Raw genomic sequence first — 14,770 nt, 5'->3', positions numbered from 1 at the left:
TAGGCTGAGAAGAAGGGGCAGGGGAGTGTGACCGCCCCAGTAGACTTCATGACCAAATGGAGGATTTGAACCCATGCCTTCTTGGTCCTAGCCTCTGACACTCCTGATTCCTGCATTGCAGGGGGTTGGACAAAATGATCCTTTGGGGCTTGCAGTTCTGTGATTCTACCCACTATACTGTGTTGGCCATTGTGAACCTGCAACCTTCCCTATGCAAAGCTTTGCATGCAGGACCACCTCTCCTAATATCAACCATCCTGGCCATTGTGCACATTATCTGAAGCCCTTCTTCACGTGCCTCCTCCACAAGCGAACTGGAGGGTGCAACACAAGAACAGACCTTTTCTGTGGTGGCTCCCCATTAGTGTGATGCTCTCCCCAGAGGCGCTCGCCTTGCGCCTTCACTGCCTATATTTAAACACCAGATAAAAGCATTCCTCTTCTATGCCTTTGGCTAATTAAACAATCTATGGACTTTTAAACTGGGGAGGGGGGTGTTATTGTTTGTAACTATGGGTTTTTGTTCATTTGTTTTTATATTTTAAACCACCCTGTGATACTTGGATGAAGGGCTGTATAGAAATGCAAATAATAATAATAATAATAATAATAATAATAATAATAATAATATCCAAGAATAATATAAGTACATAGGAAGATGCTGTTGGATCATGCCAAAGGGAGCCCATCTAGTTTTGTATGCTGTTTTCACAGTGGCCATCCATACGCTCCAACTGGAAGCCAGTAGGTAGGATCTGAGCAACAGCAACTCTCTCCACTTGTGATTCCAAATAATTGGCATTCCAAAGCATAACTGACAGTGGTGGAAGAGCATAGCCATCTTGGCTGGTTGCCATTCATAGTCTCCTCCTCCATGAATTTGTCCAACCCTCTTTTGAAGTCATTGAGGTTGGTGGCCATTACTTCCTCCTGCTGGAGTGAGTTAACTATGTCCAGAATTAGACTTCATCACTCCTAGGGTTTTTATTTAGGGACCTAACAGGGAAGGAGGTTTTGTTTTGGTTGCTTCACACAACAGTTTATTCCACTTTCATGATGTTCCCCAACCAATTTCTGTGTTATAGTTGAGCTTCCACATGGTGTAAGAGCCAGTTTCATAAATCTAGAGGAACATAGTACATATTTAGCACTCATTTCTGTGATGCCAGAAAAAATCCATTTGCAGCCTCCTTAACCCAGAAAACCATGGGAGCAAAGAGATAAAATGTGGGGCAGTTACGCCAACCATACAGTTCTCTTCTGCCATTTTCATGGGAAGAATCATGGGGGAACAGAAGTGTGCATGTGCAGAAAGGGTGGAGGAGTAGCACTGATGCCCAGTGACATTTGTTGTTCCACAACGGGTACGAATGAAATTTAGCACAACGTTCCAGTATATTGGTTTAAAAAGCCACAGTGTCATAACTTGGAGGGTAGCTGGAGGTTTTTAAGCAGAGGTTTGATAGCCATCTGTCATGGATGCTTTAGTTGGTATTCCTGCATTGCAGGGAGTTGGACTAGATGACCCTTGTGGCCCCTTCCAACTCTACGATTCTTTGAGTCTATGATCTTTCTAATTCAACAGGTACTGCAATATGAAACGAGTGTTAGAATATGGGACAGAAGCACTAGTGTTCTCATCCGGGATCCTAATTCAACGTTCCACACGTCTGAATGCACTATTTTTAGCCTAGAGAAGTTGAATCTTAAATATCCAGGCTGAAGATTGCTTTCACCTAAAATGCTATTTCTTTTCTCATTTCTTTTGCTAGAAAAATCTGGCTCCACCCTTTCTGGAGGCCCCTCTCGCCTGAGCAGTAGCAGCTCCTCGGAATCAGGGAGTAGCAGCTCAAGCTCCACTTCGGACAGTAGCGATTCAGAATAAAGCAACAGACCCTTAAACGCTCCCGGACAGCGAATGGACGTCTCACAGGCACTTGCCCCGGAAAGTTCTGCAGCGTCCCCTTTTGCTTCTTCCTCGTTACTATATTTTTTTAAAAAACAAACCAACCTGCTTTCTTGCAACAGGACCAGCTCTGCATCTCATTCCACCCCTCTACTTTTAATTTTTCTTTTAATTCAGTGTTATAAAACCTTCCAGAATTTAATTTCCTCCCCCTACTTTCCCCACCCAGCTTTTATTAGGTTGCAAGATCTTTTTGGGGGGGTGTGTGTGGCTAGACTTTTTAAGGCAAGAACTTTCCCTTGCATATAAGGTCTCTAAACTTTTTTAAAAAATCAAATCATTGAGACGTCTTTTGGTGACCAACAGCAAGAGATGTGGGAACTGGAGAGATGAGTAAAAAAAATGTTTGCGAGATGTAATATTAAAAAAGGGGGGGTGTTTTTTGGTAACTTTTCTCTCTTACTCTTCCCTCCTCCCCCATGGAAATTCCTTTTTAATACAGCCCAAGACTCAGCTCAGTGCTGCTGCTGATGTGGAGTGGGGAATTTTTTAAATGGGGTGGGGTGGTGGGGAGGAGAACCTCTCTGTAAAACGGTACTGTATCTGAAAGACGTTAGCTTTTGAAGTAGTTGATTGTATTTGTTGCTAGCACTAGTATTCCTAACCTCCAAGGGGCCCAATCCACCATGGAATGCTCCTGGGCATGCCCCCTTCTCTCAAATGAGAGGGAGGTGTACAAAATGCACCTCTCCCATTTGTTTTGGTGGGGTGGGAGTACAGAGACCATGAGCAGACCTTCCTTGTGGATTGGGCCCTGCGTCTACATGTGTGCTGAAGAGCATCATTTTATATATATATATAAATATATTATATATATATGAGGGAAGGAGGAGAAGAGAGCTCACGTACTGTGGATTGTTTTAAAAATGTACCTTTTTAGATATTTCTTTTAAACTTTTTTTTAAGTAAAAAAAATGATACTAGAGATTTGTGCTTCTGTTATGAGAGGTTGGCTGACCTATTAAAGCTAGCAGATGAAATTGTTGAAACTCAAAAAACAAAAAACTGATTTGGCTACAGGATGGGAAAAGGAGAGGTTGTTGTCGCTCTGGGTGTGTGCATGGAGGAGGTTGAGAGGCATACGATACACATCACAAGCATTAGCTTTAAAAAAAAGTCTGGGAATGGTCCAGTCCCATTGTGCACACCTAGAGTGCAGGAAGAACGTCACTGATGTAGAACTCTGGGTGAACCCAATGACCTTTTCTCGGCAATCTGCAAACCTTGGTTGGTGCTGGGGATGGGGGTAGTAGTCCTTTCCAGTTTTGCTTGCTGTTGTGAAGTATTGGTTTGCATCCAACCAAATTCCCCTCAAAAGTAGACCCACTGAAATGAATGGATCTAAGTTGGTTGGGTACCCCTTACTTTCACTTGGTCTGCTCTAAGCAGCGCCACATTCACAATATACATTTAAAGTGCTATGAGACCACTTTAAACAGTCATGGCTTGCCACAAAACATCCTGGAAACTGGTTTGTTCAGGTTGCTAAGAGTTGTTAGGAGACTCCTCTTCCCCTTCCAGAGCTGCAATTTTCAGACTGGTTTAACAATCAATCCCTCTTCACAGGTAACTGCAAACCATAGTTTTGGGGAAGGAATTGGGGGCCTGGGGTATAAGCACCATGAACAAACTAGTTCCCAGAATTCTTTGAGGGAAGCCATGGTGGTTGAAAGTAGCACCATAGTGCTTTAAATATGTGGTGTGAATGTGGCCTAGGACTAGCAATTGGATACACCCCTTGATTTAACATTTGTACAATATTCTGTAGCGATGGCTTTTAAAAAACGAAACCCTCTCACCCTGGTCAGTCTGTTACTTGGGACCCTTTCTATGTGATGTCATTCAGTCTCTTTGCCCTAGGTCCACATCGTCCTTTTGTTGAGGTAGGAAGTACCGTGGTACCTCTGGTTACGTACGTAATTTGTTCCGGAGGTCCATTCTTAACCTGAAGCACCGCTTTAGCTAATGGGGCCTTCTGCTGCTGCCGCGCCGCCGGAGCACGATTTCTGTTCTCCTCCTGAAGCAAAGTTCTTAACCCGAGCTACTATTTCTGGGTTAGCGGAGTCTGTAACCTGAAGTGTGTGTAACCTGAAGCATATGTAACCTGAGGTACCACTGTATTCACATTAGCCAGTGAGGTATGTGGCACCACTGTCCAGTTTTTGTGAGGTCCAGACTTTTGAGAGGTCCGGACAACATATGGAAGCCAACTGCATCCTGAGTAGCTGTTGTGGTGTTCCTCCATGAGGAATGTTTGGAGAGCTTCTAACAACACAAACCCTACTGGATCAGACCAGTGGCCCATCTAGTACAGTATCCTTTCCTCATGGTGGCCAACCGATCTCCAAAAGACATGGCACCTGGGCTTAGGTGATGTGATGCCTTCTGGAGGTGGCTGGACTCCAAACTCCCATGGCCTCCAGCTAGTGTGACCAACAGCCAAGGATGCTGGGAGCTGGTGTTCACCAGCATTTGAAGGGCACCATGTTGACTGCAGGAGGCAGTCCTTGGTTGCTGAGAAGTTGTTAAGAGCTACAATTCCCAGGGTGCTTAAACAATCAGTACCTCTTCTCGGGGATGCCCATATGCTACTGGGCTAAATTCAAGGTTATTGCATTAATTTACAGGGCTGTTAATAATCTGGGCCAGGATAACTTGATCACCTTGAATCCCTTATATCCCTGCCCAATTACTGAGCTCTTCAAGGGAGTTGGTAATCCCCTGTGACTTGGATGCATGGCTCATATCAACCAGAAGCCATGTTGTGTTCAGTTTTGTGGCCCCAAATTTGTGGAACTCCATTCCAATTGAGATCAGACAGACCCTCTCTCCCTGTTGATCTCCCAGTTCCTAATGAAAACTTTTTTTATTATTATTCCAGCAGCTATTTCAATTGATGTCTGATTTTATAGTTTTAACTGATATTTTTTTATGAAAATATATTGTATCTTTGTTAAGAGACTCATTGTAGTGAAGTGGTATATAAATTGTTTAAATAAACATAAATTGTGATATTGTGATAGGAATAGGGGGTTTCCTAACAACTCCCAGCACCCTCAACAAAGAACAGTGTCCAGGATTCTTTGGGGAAAACTATGCCTGCTTAAAGCAGTATCTTAGCGCTTTAAATTTATGTGGTCTGTGTTAGGTCCTATCTACACCATACACTTAAAGCATTACGATACGACATTAAACAGTCATGGCTTCTTCCTACAAAGAATTCTGGGAACTGTGGCTTGTTCAGGGTGCTGAGAATTTCTGGAGACCCCTATTCCCCTCACAGAGCTACAATTTCCAGAATTCCCTGTGAAGAGGGATTGACTGTTAAACCACTCTGGGCACTGTACGTCTGGGAGGAGGAATAGAAGGATTTCCTAACAACTCTCAGCACCCTGAGCAAACAACAGTTCCTGGGATTATTTGTGGGAAGCTATGCCTGTTTAAAATGGTTATATAAGAGTGTGCTGTAAATGTATAGTGAGGATGTGGTTAACCATAGAGCCAATTGCTTAACTTAAGGGCACATTCTTGGCTTAGCGGGTCACTGAGGTGCATAGTTGAGACCCAAGCAAAGCCCCCCAAATAGGAAATGAATTGGGGGAGGGTGAATCTCTCTTGATTCCTTTTTAAACCCTTTTTTTCTAACAGTGGAAAGAAGCTCTTAAGACTGGAAAGCTACTTCTGTGTTGTGAAAGTGCAGGTTTCCCAAATAAACCTTTTACCTCAAAGGAAGGGGGGAGGGGGGATACACTGGGGTGCGTGTGGGGGTGGGGAGAGATAACAACACTTTTGTAAGATTCATCAATTTTTCTAGAAACTATTTTCTCCAGTCTGGATCCCTGCACTTTTTTCAAAAGACACACTCCATAATTAACTGTCCCTTGTTTTGTTTTTGTCTTCTTGTATATACAAGTAACTTTATTTATTAACACCAATGGTCACTTAAAAAACAAATTATCCTGCATTTTGAAGAGTGACAGAAGAAGAAGAAAAATGCAGATTTGTCTTGGTATTTTTTTTTAAGAAAGAAAAACAAAGTTCTAAAGAATTGGGAGTACTTTTAATTTAAATGTATTTGACTTTAACCAACAGGTGCTATGGCTCTTGATAGTTTCCTGTGCTGGGTGCTTAATTCCTTATTTGTGTATTCAGGGGTTTTTTCCCCCCAGGGATGGGTTTAGGGTGGGGATTTGTTTGCTTTCTTTTTTTGTACAGACTTTGGACTTGACAGGTATTAGTACCTTCCAGATAAAAGCATGATTTATTTGTATATTCCTAGTTACCCCCTTTCCAGGTCAGTCTCTGTATCTTTAATTGTTTTAAAAGTAGAACAGTTTGGAAAAAATAATAATAAAGGAACAAAGACCTGATTTATTTATGTATTTTTTGAAGCAAATGCCACTTCTGTAATACACACGTTTGTAAAGCCTTGGGGGGGCGGTGTTGGGCAATGTGTGATGATCACAACTCTGTTTTCAATTTATTGTGCAGCAGAGTTAATAAAAGTTGTAGGGTTGGGAGCTGCAATGCAGAAATCACAACTAAAGAAACCATGACAGATGGTCATCCAGCCATTGCTTAAATTCTTCAAAGGAAGGAGAGTCCACCACCTTCCAAGGGAGTCTGTTCCACTGTCAAACAGCTCTTACTGTCAGAAATCTTGCAACTTAAAGCTATTGGTTTGGGTCCTAACCTCCAGAGCAGGAAAAAACAAGCTTGCTCCATCTTCCATCATTTTTCCTCTCAGTCTCCTCTTCTTTGGGCTAAAAACACCCAACTCTTGCAACCATTCCTCACAAGTTAACATAAGGTTTCATTGTGGTTGCCAGACCAATCATCTTTTAAAGCCATTGATGTTGGTCGCCATCACTGCCTCCTGTGTGTGTGAATACCATAATTTAACCAAGTGCTGCATGAAGGAGGACTTTTTAAAAATCTGTCTTGAATCTACAAAGGGACCACATCTGACAGCACAGCAGAAGTCCCAAGCTATCTCAATCTTTACCAAGGTCTACAGAGGAAGGAGGAAGTTTGGGAGAGGAGCAAAATCAAATCTGGGCTGATGAGATTTTGCCGTTTTTTATGCCAGGTTAGGTCCATCAGTTTCCACTCGACCACCCAAGGCAACCAAGATCTTGCTTGCCCTTCACCAGCTAACTCCCACCCCCACCGCACCATGGCAATGCTAAGCTCCAACCCATCTCACTAGGCTTTGTGCCTCAGTTCTTCACATCTTGGTGGCTTGGATCTAAAAGGGTTTCGGTTATACTTCCAGTTCCCACATCTCAGCAGTAGGGTCCAAGAAGCTGCCTCTACAGGGTTGCCAGACCTCCAGCTCTCATCTGAAGCCCCCTTTTTCTGGGCCATAGGTGGCAGGTGGAGGTATTGAATCTCCAGGTGGGCAGGAGAGCCTGGGAGGAGCTGGCTACAAATTATAGCATAGACACTATGCAGTGTGTGCCCACCTCCCCACGTCTCTCCCAATTAACCACCTGCAGGACCTTCTCTGGGGTGACATCGCCCTAGGCTTCAGGTTGGGGCCTTGAAATCTCAGCATCTGGGATTCTCTAGACCTGGCAGCTGTAGGTTTAAATGACTGGTGGCAGCAATGCTTCTGAATACCAGTTGCTGGAAACCACAAGGATAGGGGACTGCTCTTGTGCTCAAATCCTGCTTGTGGACTTCTCATGGGTTGGCCACTTTGGGAACAGGATGGACTAGATGGGCCACTGGCCTGATCCAGCAGGCTCTTATTTTCTTATGATGGTATTGTTCCACTCCTGTGGTTCATTTTATCTTGTTCCTCAAAGTTCAGAATGGTGTAGGTAGCTGTATTTTTGCCCACCCCCGTTGTGTCCTCTCAACAATCCTGTGAGGTAGGTTGCATCTTGCAGAGCTACATCTTTCCCCCTAAAATAAAGTAATATTCTAGTCCTTGTAGTTCTAAATAACTAGTCTCAATTAAATAGGAGCATAGGAAGCTGCTTTATGCAGAGCTCAGACCCTTGGTCCATTTAGGTCAGTACAGTCTACACTGACTGGCAGCAGTGGCGCGCTTGAGATTTTAGGCAAGGGGCATTCCCAGCTATCCTTGGAAATGGCATTTGGGATTGGGACCTTCTCCATGCAAAGCAGGTGCTCTGCCACTGAGCTGCATCCCCTCCCCTAAATTTAAGTCGGCGTCTGCAGGAGGGTGGAGGGCCAGAGAACCTGATTAACCAATGTGTGTGACATGGAGCATTTGAAAGCTGTAGAGCTGGAAAGAACCTCAAGGGTCACTACAGCTGCTCCTCTTGCGCCCTACCCAAGAGGCAATGGGAACTCCCAGAATGCCACAAGCCCGGTGCCTGTCCAAGCTAAATTGAACTGACACTCTCTGCAAAACAGACTTTGCATTTGGCAGTCAGAGTGTGTCCACACAGAGAAGCAATAATTTGCTGCAGCCACTGACACAGGTATCCCTTCATTTTTAATACTGCAAGTGATGAACAAAAGGCATCTGGTTGCAGAGAAGTGTACATCTTTAAAAGAGGTTTTTTAAACAAAACAAAACTTCTGAACTGTTCCCAGCCACTTCCATCCCCAAGACCTAGTGTAGTTCTGTTAGCACATCAACAAGTTAACACAGCAGCAATTTGACAGTCCAGGCCCTAGAAAGCAAAGTCCAAGCTTGCATTCATGCCTGCTTCAGCGTGAGAGGATGAATGGGGCAAACTCGTGTCCATGAGAGATAACCTATTCACTTCAATGGACTGCCTCCCTTAGCAAAAGAGAAGTGCTCATGCAGGTGGGTTATCACATTATTTTCCAGATCCTGCTTGTTTTAGAGGGAGACCGCTATGTGGACATATAGCAGGAAAAAGCTGGCATGCAAAGGGGTGGTGGTGGAATGGCTCCTGTTTGTAAGCAGCCAGGGGTAAAGGTGTGTTAGAGCAGGTGTTTTGAACTGCATTTCCTACCTCCCCAAAATGGCCCCTATGTGACTCCTCTCCAGAACAGATGATTGGGAAGAAATCTTTGCCTACATCTGCACCACTTAAAACAGATGGGGAGATTGTGGCTCTCAGTTGTGATGTCTGGTGAATGGTACAGGGTAACATCTGGAAGGCCCCCAGCTCCCCACCTTCAAATTCCATCTGTAATGGAGAGTCCTGGGTGGGATGGGGGTGGGTGAGTGAGGACGAGACATTCAGTGTTGTCTATCAGGAACAGCCTTTCGCAAAGTAGCAGCAAAGAAGTTTCAAAATTGATTTGGACGGATTCAACAAATGTAGGCAAACCTGTTGGACAGCCACTTGAGGCCCCTGAAAATCCATTTCCCAAATTGCTTCGGGAACACTGTCCAAAAATGCAGTAGAAGATAAATAGAGCTACAACATAAAAAATAAAACTTTTTTTTAAAAAAAGAAAACCACTTTCTGGATCCATTTTGGTTAGCCTAGAGACTGGGCTCGCTTGCTCACTCTTAGCTCTTGAAATCACATCACGCTGCAAAACCTGGATTGTCCGGTATCCCTGGGGATGTCCGCTTTGTTCTTATCCCGCACCAAGATTGCCTGGTTGCCATATTGTGAGTACCACATGCTGTGGCTCCTGTTCAGGTACGTTCCTGGTGGCAGAGACTCAAGTTTCTGCTGCTGCTGCTGCCAGATCAGCAAAGAGGCATCCCTGTACCGGAGGCGAGCATAAGTCTCAGACAAAGCTTTCTCGGCCAGGGGTGGCCGTCCGCTCATCCCCACGGCTACCACCTGTTCACAAAAGATGAAGGAAGCCTTGTTGCCATTGTCTTCCGGCCGTGGCTCAGGGCTCACAGGGGAGGTGTTCTGGGCTGGGAGAGAAATGCTGCCAGACACAGCAAGTGCGGGAGGCGTAAGGGCGGCCTGTGGTTGCAACAGGAAACACTCCAGCTATGGACACATCATCAGAAGGCGCTTGATTCAAAGGGCAAAAAACAGGCTCCACCCAAGTCTATTAGGCTCCTGCAATCCAGTTCTGCCTTGGAAATTCTCACGTGTCCATATAACGCAGGAGGGTTAAAGGTTATTCAGAACCATGAGGACCATCATCTTACTCTTAAGGAGAGGGCTGTACCAAGATGGTAGATACAAGAGACAGCCCATTCTCAAGAGTCCTTTTGCCTTCCCTTGAACCTCTTCCTTGCTGTGACCTCTTTCAGCCCCCCCTCACCCCTCACCCACCTCTGCTTCCTAATCTTGTCTACCTTTTGGACTCACCTGCCCCAGTTTATTGCTTCTTCAGGGACTGGAGAACAAGGAGCCATCAGGACTACGCTGGGAAATAGAGGAGTATGGGTGACGTTCTTTTTCAAGTCAAATGGGGAGGGATTTGATGATCGATTCTTGAACTTGACTAAAGGACAGTTTGGTGATTCTCTTGCTTGCACAGAGGATGGAAGTCACGCTGAGTGTAGATGACACATCTGTTTCCATGGAGAGAGAGTGCCAGAATGCTGAATGCTGGGACCATCTCCAGAACTGGTTGTGGACTTTTTCTACTCATTGCCAACTGGGCTGGGATCAAATCCAAGTCACTTCTCTTTGATAATGAAGAATCTGCAGAACAATCAGAGTTAGTTAGGATACGAGAATGCAGGAGTGTAGCAGAGATTGATAAAAGCATCCCAGGTTTTTGGCATATGGACATAATAAGCTGCCTCCTAGTGAGTCAAATCACAGGTCCATCTAGCTCAGTACTGTCAACACTGACTGGCAGCAGCTTGCCATAGTTTTAGGCAGGGGACATTTTCAGGGCAAAACTGGATTGTAGAAGCCTCAGCACTAACAAACTCAGATGGTCCTGGTTGCTTTGCTCTTTGAGTCAGACTACTGGTCCCTCTAGCTTAGTATTGTCTACACAGGCTGAGAGTAGTTCCTCAGGTTTCAGGGGCAGGTCTTTTTGGAGGCGCTGGGGACTGAACCTGGTACATTTTGCATGGAGAACAACTGTTCTACCACAGAGCCACAGGCTTCCCTCCAAGCACAGCTATAGCCTAGCAGTAGAGCACAAGCTTTGTACATGAAAGGTCCTGGGTCCAGTCCCCAGAGGCATATCCATGTAGGTCTGGGGCGGAAAAGACTGTCAGTACTGAGTTGTTTGTTTTGCTTAATTAACAAACTCTACAGACTTGCTTATTCAGCCAATCGATAAATCTCTCAAGTGGTTTACACACAGCAGTCTGAAATATTTATAAGAAACACAGATAAAACTAACAAACTTTAAGAACAAGGAGACAACAACAAATTATCAAAACAGAGATAAAGTCAACAGATGTTAAAAACAAATGCTAATTATCAAAACATAGATACAGTCAACAGATTTCAAAAACAAACACTCATGACAAAACAACATGTTTGGCAAAATGCTTGGGGGAAAGTGCTTTGTTTTAAGATGCCTGGGTTTCTGTCCTACAGGACGTACGAGGAGGATGCTTTTTTAACATGTACTTTGGTAAGAACATAAGAAGCTCTTGCTGGATCAAGGCAAAGGGGGTCCACTGTGAGAACAGCATCCTGTTCTCACAGTGGCCAACCAGATGCCCCAATAAGAAGCCCACAAGCAGGACCTGAGAAGAAGAACAGCCACTCTCCATCAACTGGCGTGCAGAAGCAGCTTGCCTCTGATACTGGAAGAAAGACCATAAGAAATGCCCTCCCGTTGGATCGGACCAATGGCCCATCTACCCCACCATCCTGTTCCCACAACAGCCAACCAGATTCCTTAATGGGAAAACCGCTAGCAGCACCCAAGTTGGAACTGCAACTTTCCCCATTTTTACCAATCCATCTCCTTTATTGGCATGCAGAGCATACGAAAGTACAGTGGTACCTTGGTTTACAAACTTAATCTTTCCGGACGTCCGTTCTTAAACCGAAAGCATTTTTAACCGAGGCGCTTTCCCTGCCCAGTGGCATAGCGTGGGTTGTCAGCACCCGGGGCAAGGCAAGTAATTTGTGCCCCCTAACCCGTGGATTTGTGCCCCCTAACCCTAACCCCCAGATGTTGTGCCCGGTGCGGCCGGCCCCCCCTGCACCCCCCACGCTACGCCACTGCCCCCGCCGCAGGTGTCCTTCCACCATTCAGATTCTGTTCTTAGACCGAAGTAAAGTTCGCAAACTGGGACACTACTTTCAGTTTTGTGGAGTTCGTAAACCGAGTAGTTCGTAAACAGGGCTGTTCTTCACTGTACAGTGGTACCTCGGGTTAAGTACTTAATTCGTTCTGGAGGTCCGTTCTTAACCTGAAACTGTTCTTAACCTGAAGCACCACTTTAGCTAATGGGGCCTCCTGCTGCTGCTGCTGCGCCGTTGGAGCACAATTTCTGTTCTCATCCTGAAGCAAAGTTCTTAACCCGAGCTACTATTTCTGGATTAGCAGAGTCTGTAACCTGAAGCATATGTAACCCGAAGCGTATGTAACCCAAGGTACCACTGTATAGAAGTCAAAGCATAAAATTGGAGTCTGTTCATAACGCTAGTCCTGCTGAGAGCAGAGACCCACACTGCAATAGGTGGATTTTGATTGTTTTGCTGTCGACCACAGCAAACTATGGCAAGTTCTTAAAGAAATGGGAGTGCCTGGTCACCTCATCTGTCTCCTGAAAATTCTCTATGTGGGACAAGAAGCTACAGTTAGAACTGGATATGGAACAACTGATTGGTTCAAAATTGGGAAAGGAGTACGACAAGGCTGTATATTGTCTCCCTGCTTATTTAACTTATATGCAGAATTCATCATGCGAAAGCCTGGACTGGATGAATCGCAAGCCAGAATTAAGATTGCCAGAAGAAATATCAACAACCTCAGATATGCAGATGACACAACTTTGATGGCAGAAAGTGAGGAGGAATTAAAGAACCTTTTATTGAGGGTGAAAGAGGAGTGCGCAAACTATGGTCTGAAGCTCAACATCAAAAAAACTAAGATCATGGCCACTGGTCCCATCACCTCCTGGCAAATAGAAGGGGAAGAAATGGAGGCAGTGAGATATTTTACTTTCTTGGGCTCCATGATCACTGCGGATGGTGACAGCAGTCATGAAATTAAAAGGTGCCTGCTTCTTGGGAGAAAAGCGATGACAAACCTAGACAACATCTTAAAAAGCAGAGACATCACCTTGCTGACAAAGGTCTGTATAGTTAAAGCCATGATTTTCCCAGTAGTGATGTATGGAAGTGAGAGCTGTACCATAAAGAAGGCTGATCGCTGAAGAATTGATGCTTTTGAATTATGGTGCTGGAGGAGACTCTTGAGAGTCCCATGGACTGCAAGAAGATCAAACCTCTCCATTCTGAAGGAGTGCTCACTGGAAGGACAGATCCTGAAGCTGAGGTTCCAACACTTTGGCCACTTCATGAGAGGAGAAGACTCCCTGGAAAAGACCCTGATGTTGGGAAAGATAGAGGGCATAATGAGAAGGGGACGACAGAGGACGAGATGGCTGGACAGTGTTCTCGAAGCTACCAGCATGAGTTTGACCAAACTGCGGGAGGCAGTGGAAGACAGGAGTGCCTGCCGTGCTCTGGTCCATGGGGTCACGAAGAGTCGGACACGACTAAACGACTAAACAACAACAACAACAACAACAAAGGACGTTCCTGCAAACAACCCTAAAGCTGGGAAGAGGCGGATGGCGGGGGGGGGCAGGGGGGGCAGAAAGAGAGACGTCGTTCAGCCCCCTTCTTCCATCTTCCTGTCCTTGCTGATGCGCTTAAGGGTCCCCGACTGCGGTCACTCACCTACCTGCCGGCCTCCGTCGGGGCGTACAGCCGCGGCCAGGCTGCAGGGCCCGGCGCCTCTCGCTCCTGCTCCTCCTGCGCGCTCTTGGCGTCCCCGTTTGTCTCTACGCTACGGAGGAGGAGGCGGCGGTGGCGTCGACGGGCGGCGCTCCGAGCCTCTCCGCCCACTCCTGGCAGCGGGAGGAGGAGGGAGAGGCTGGCTGGCAGAGCCGCCTGAGCCCGCCCCCGTTTACCGCGGCTTCGGAGCTAGTTCCGCCCGCGTGCGCTAGCCCACCTTGGCCAGGAGCCCTGGGGGCCGCACTGCAGGCCCCGGAGGGCCACAAGGAAGGGGGCGAGCCAGAGAAGGAAATGGGCATCTGCGTCTTCCGCGGGGGGGGGGAGGGCGCTTTGCAAAGCTAAAATCTGCAACAAAGAACTCTCACCTCCCCAGCTCAAACCGCAGTTTCCCCCGATCCGGTGGGGAAGACGGCCTGACAGTTCAGCCGTTGCGATGCCCATTAAGCTTTGTAGAGTAGAGCTGCCGGGAAGGTTCCACCCCTTATGTAAGATGCTGTAGCGCTGCTGAGTTCTCGTCCCTTTCACCGAATGAGGATGCTGTCAAGTCAAAAGATCCAGTTTTATTAAGAGGTCTCATGCACCGAATAAGCGCCAAACAAGGTCGGGACACCATGGATTCTTTTGTGAACATGCCGTTGAAGCATTTCTCCAATGCTTTTGTGCTGTGAAAAAGTAAAAATAAAAGCCCATAACGTCAATAAAAAAGAGAATGTAACAATTCAATAAAACCCGGAGGGTGTGTGTGTGTGTGTGTGTGTGTGTTCATTTGGTTTTTTAAAAAAATAAAGAGCTTGTTTCAGCTGAATCCATCCAGGGAGTTTCTTCCATAACAAGACCAATCACTCAGTATTGTCCACACAGCTCTTCTGGATTTCAGGCTGTGTGTGTGTGTGTGTGTGTGTGTGTCTTTTGCCAGCCCCACTGGATATGCTGCTGGGGACTGAACCTGGGACCTTCTGCATGCAAAGCGCAGAATCATAGAATTGTAGAA

At 45.9% G+C, this 14,770-nt stretch overlaps 2 protein-coding genes across 8 annotated transcripts in view; one reads left to right on the top strand and one right to left on the bottom strand.

Moving 5' to 3' along the window:
- BRD3 (bromodomain containing 3) overlaps positions 1 to 6,348 on the top strand; it is a 36,164-nt gene extending 29,816 nt beyond the window's left edge. For all 6 annotated transcript variants that reach the window (XM_053374221.1, XM_053374220.1, XM_053374215.1 and 3 more), the window contains one exon: positions 1,773 to 6,348. In XM_053374221.1, the coding sequence (XP_053230196.1) occupies positions 1,773 to 1,885 (113 nt within the window). In that variant the 3' untranslated portion in view covers positions 1,886 to 6,348. The remainder of the gene's footprint in view (positions 1 to 1,772) is intronic.
- Positions 6,349 to 8,413: 2,065 nt separating this feature from the next.
- On the bottom strand, positions 8,414 to 13,919 carry BRD3OS (BRD3 opposite strand). 2 transcript variants are annotated; one of them, XM_053374225.1, is made up of 2 exons: positions 13,723 to 13,919; positions 8,414 to 10,539 (listed from the first exon to the last, which is right to left on the bottom strand). In XM_053374225.1, the coding sequence occupies exon 2, from the start codon at positions 9,697 to 9,699 to the stop codon at positions 9,445 to 9,447; it is 255 nt and encodes an 84-aa protein (XP_053230200.1). In that variant the 5' UTR covers positions 9,700 to 10,539; positions 13,723 to 13,919; the 3' UTR covers positions 8,414 to 9,444. The 2 variants fall into 2 exon arrangements, with proteins under 2 accessions (XP_053230200.1, XP_053230201.1); XM_053374226.1 differs by having other exon boundaries at positions 13,727 to 13,919.
- Positions 13,920 to 14,770: the final 851 nt, after the last annotated feature.

The sequence above is a fragment of the Podarcis raffonei genome, chromosome Z (genome assembly GCF_027172205.1).
Source record: "Podarcis raffonei isolate rPodRaf1 chromosome Z, rPodRaf1.pri, whole genome shotgun sequence".
In the NCBI taxonomy this organism is placed as follows: domain Eukaryota; kingdom Metazoa; phylum Chordata; class Lepidosauria; order Squamata; family Lacertidae; genus Podarcis; species Podarcis raffonei.
This window is presented reverse-complemented; position numbering and strand designations above follow the sequence as displayed.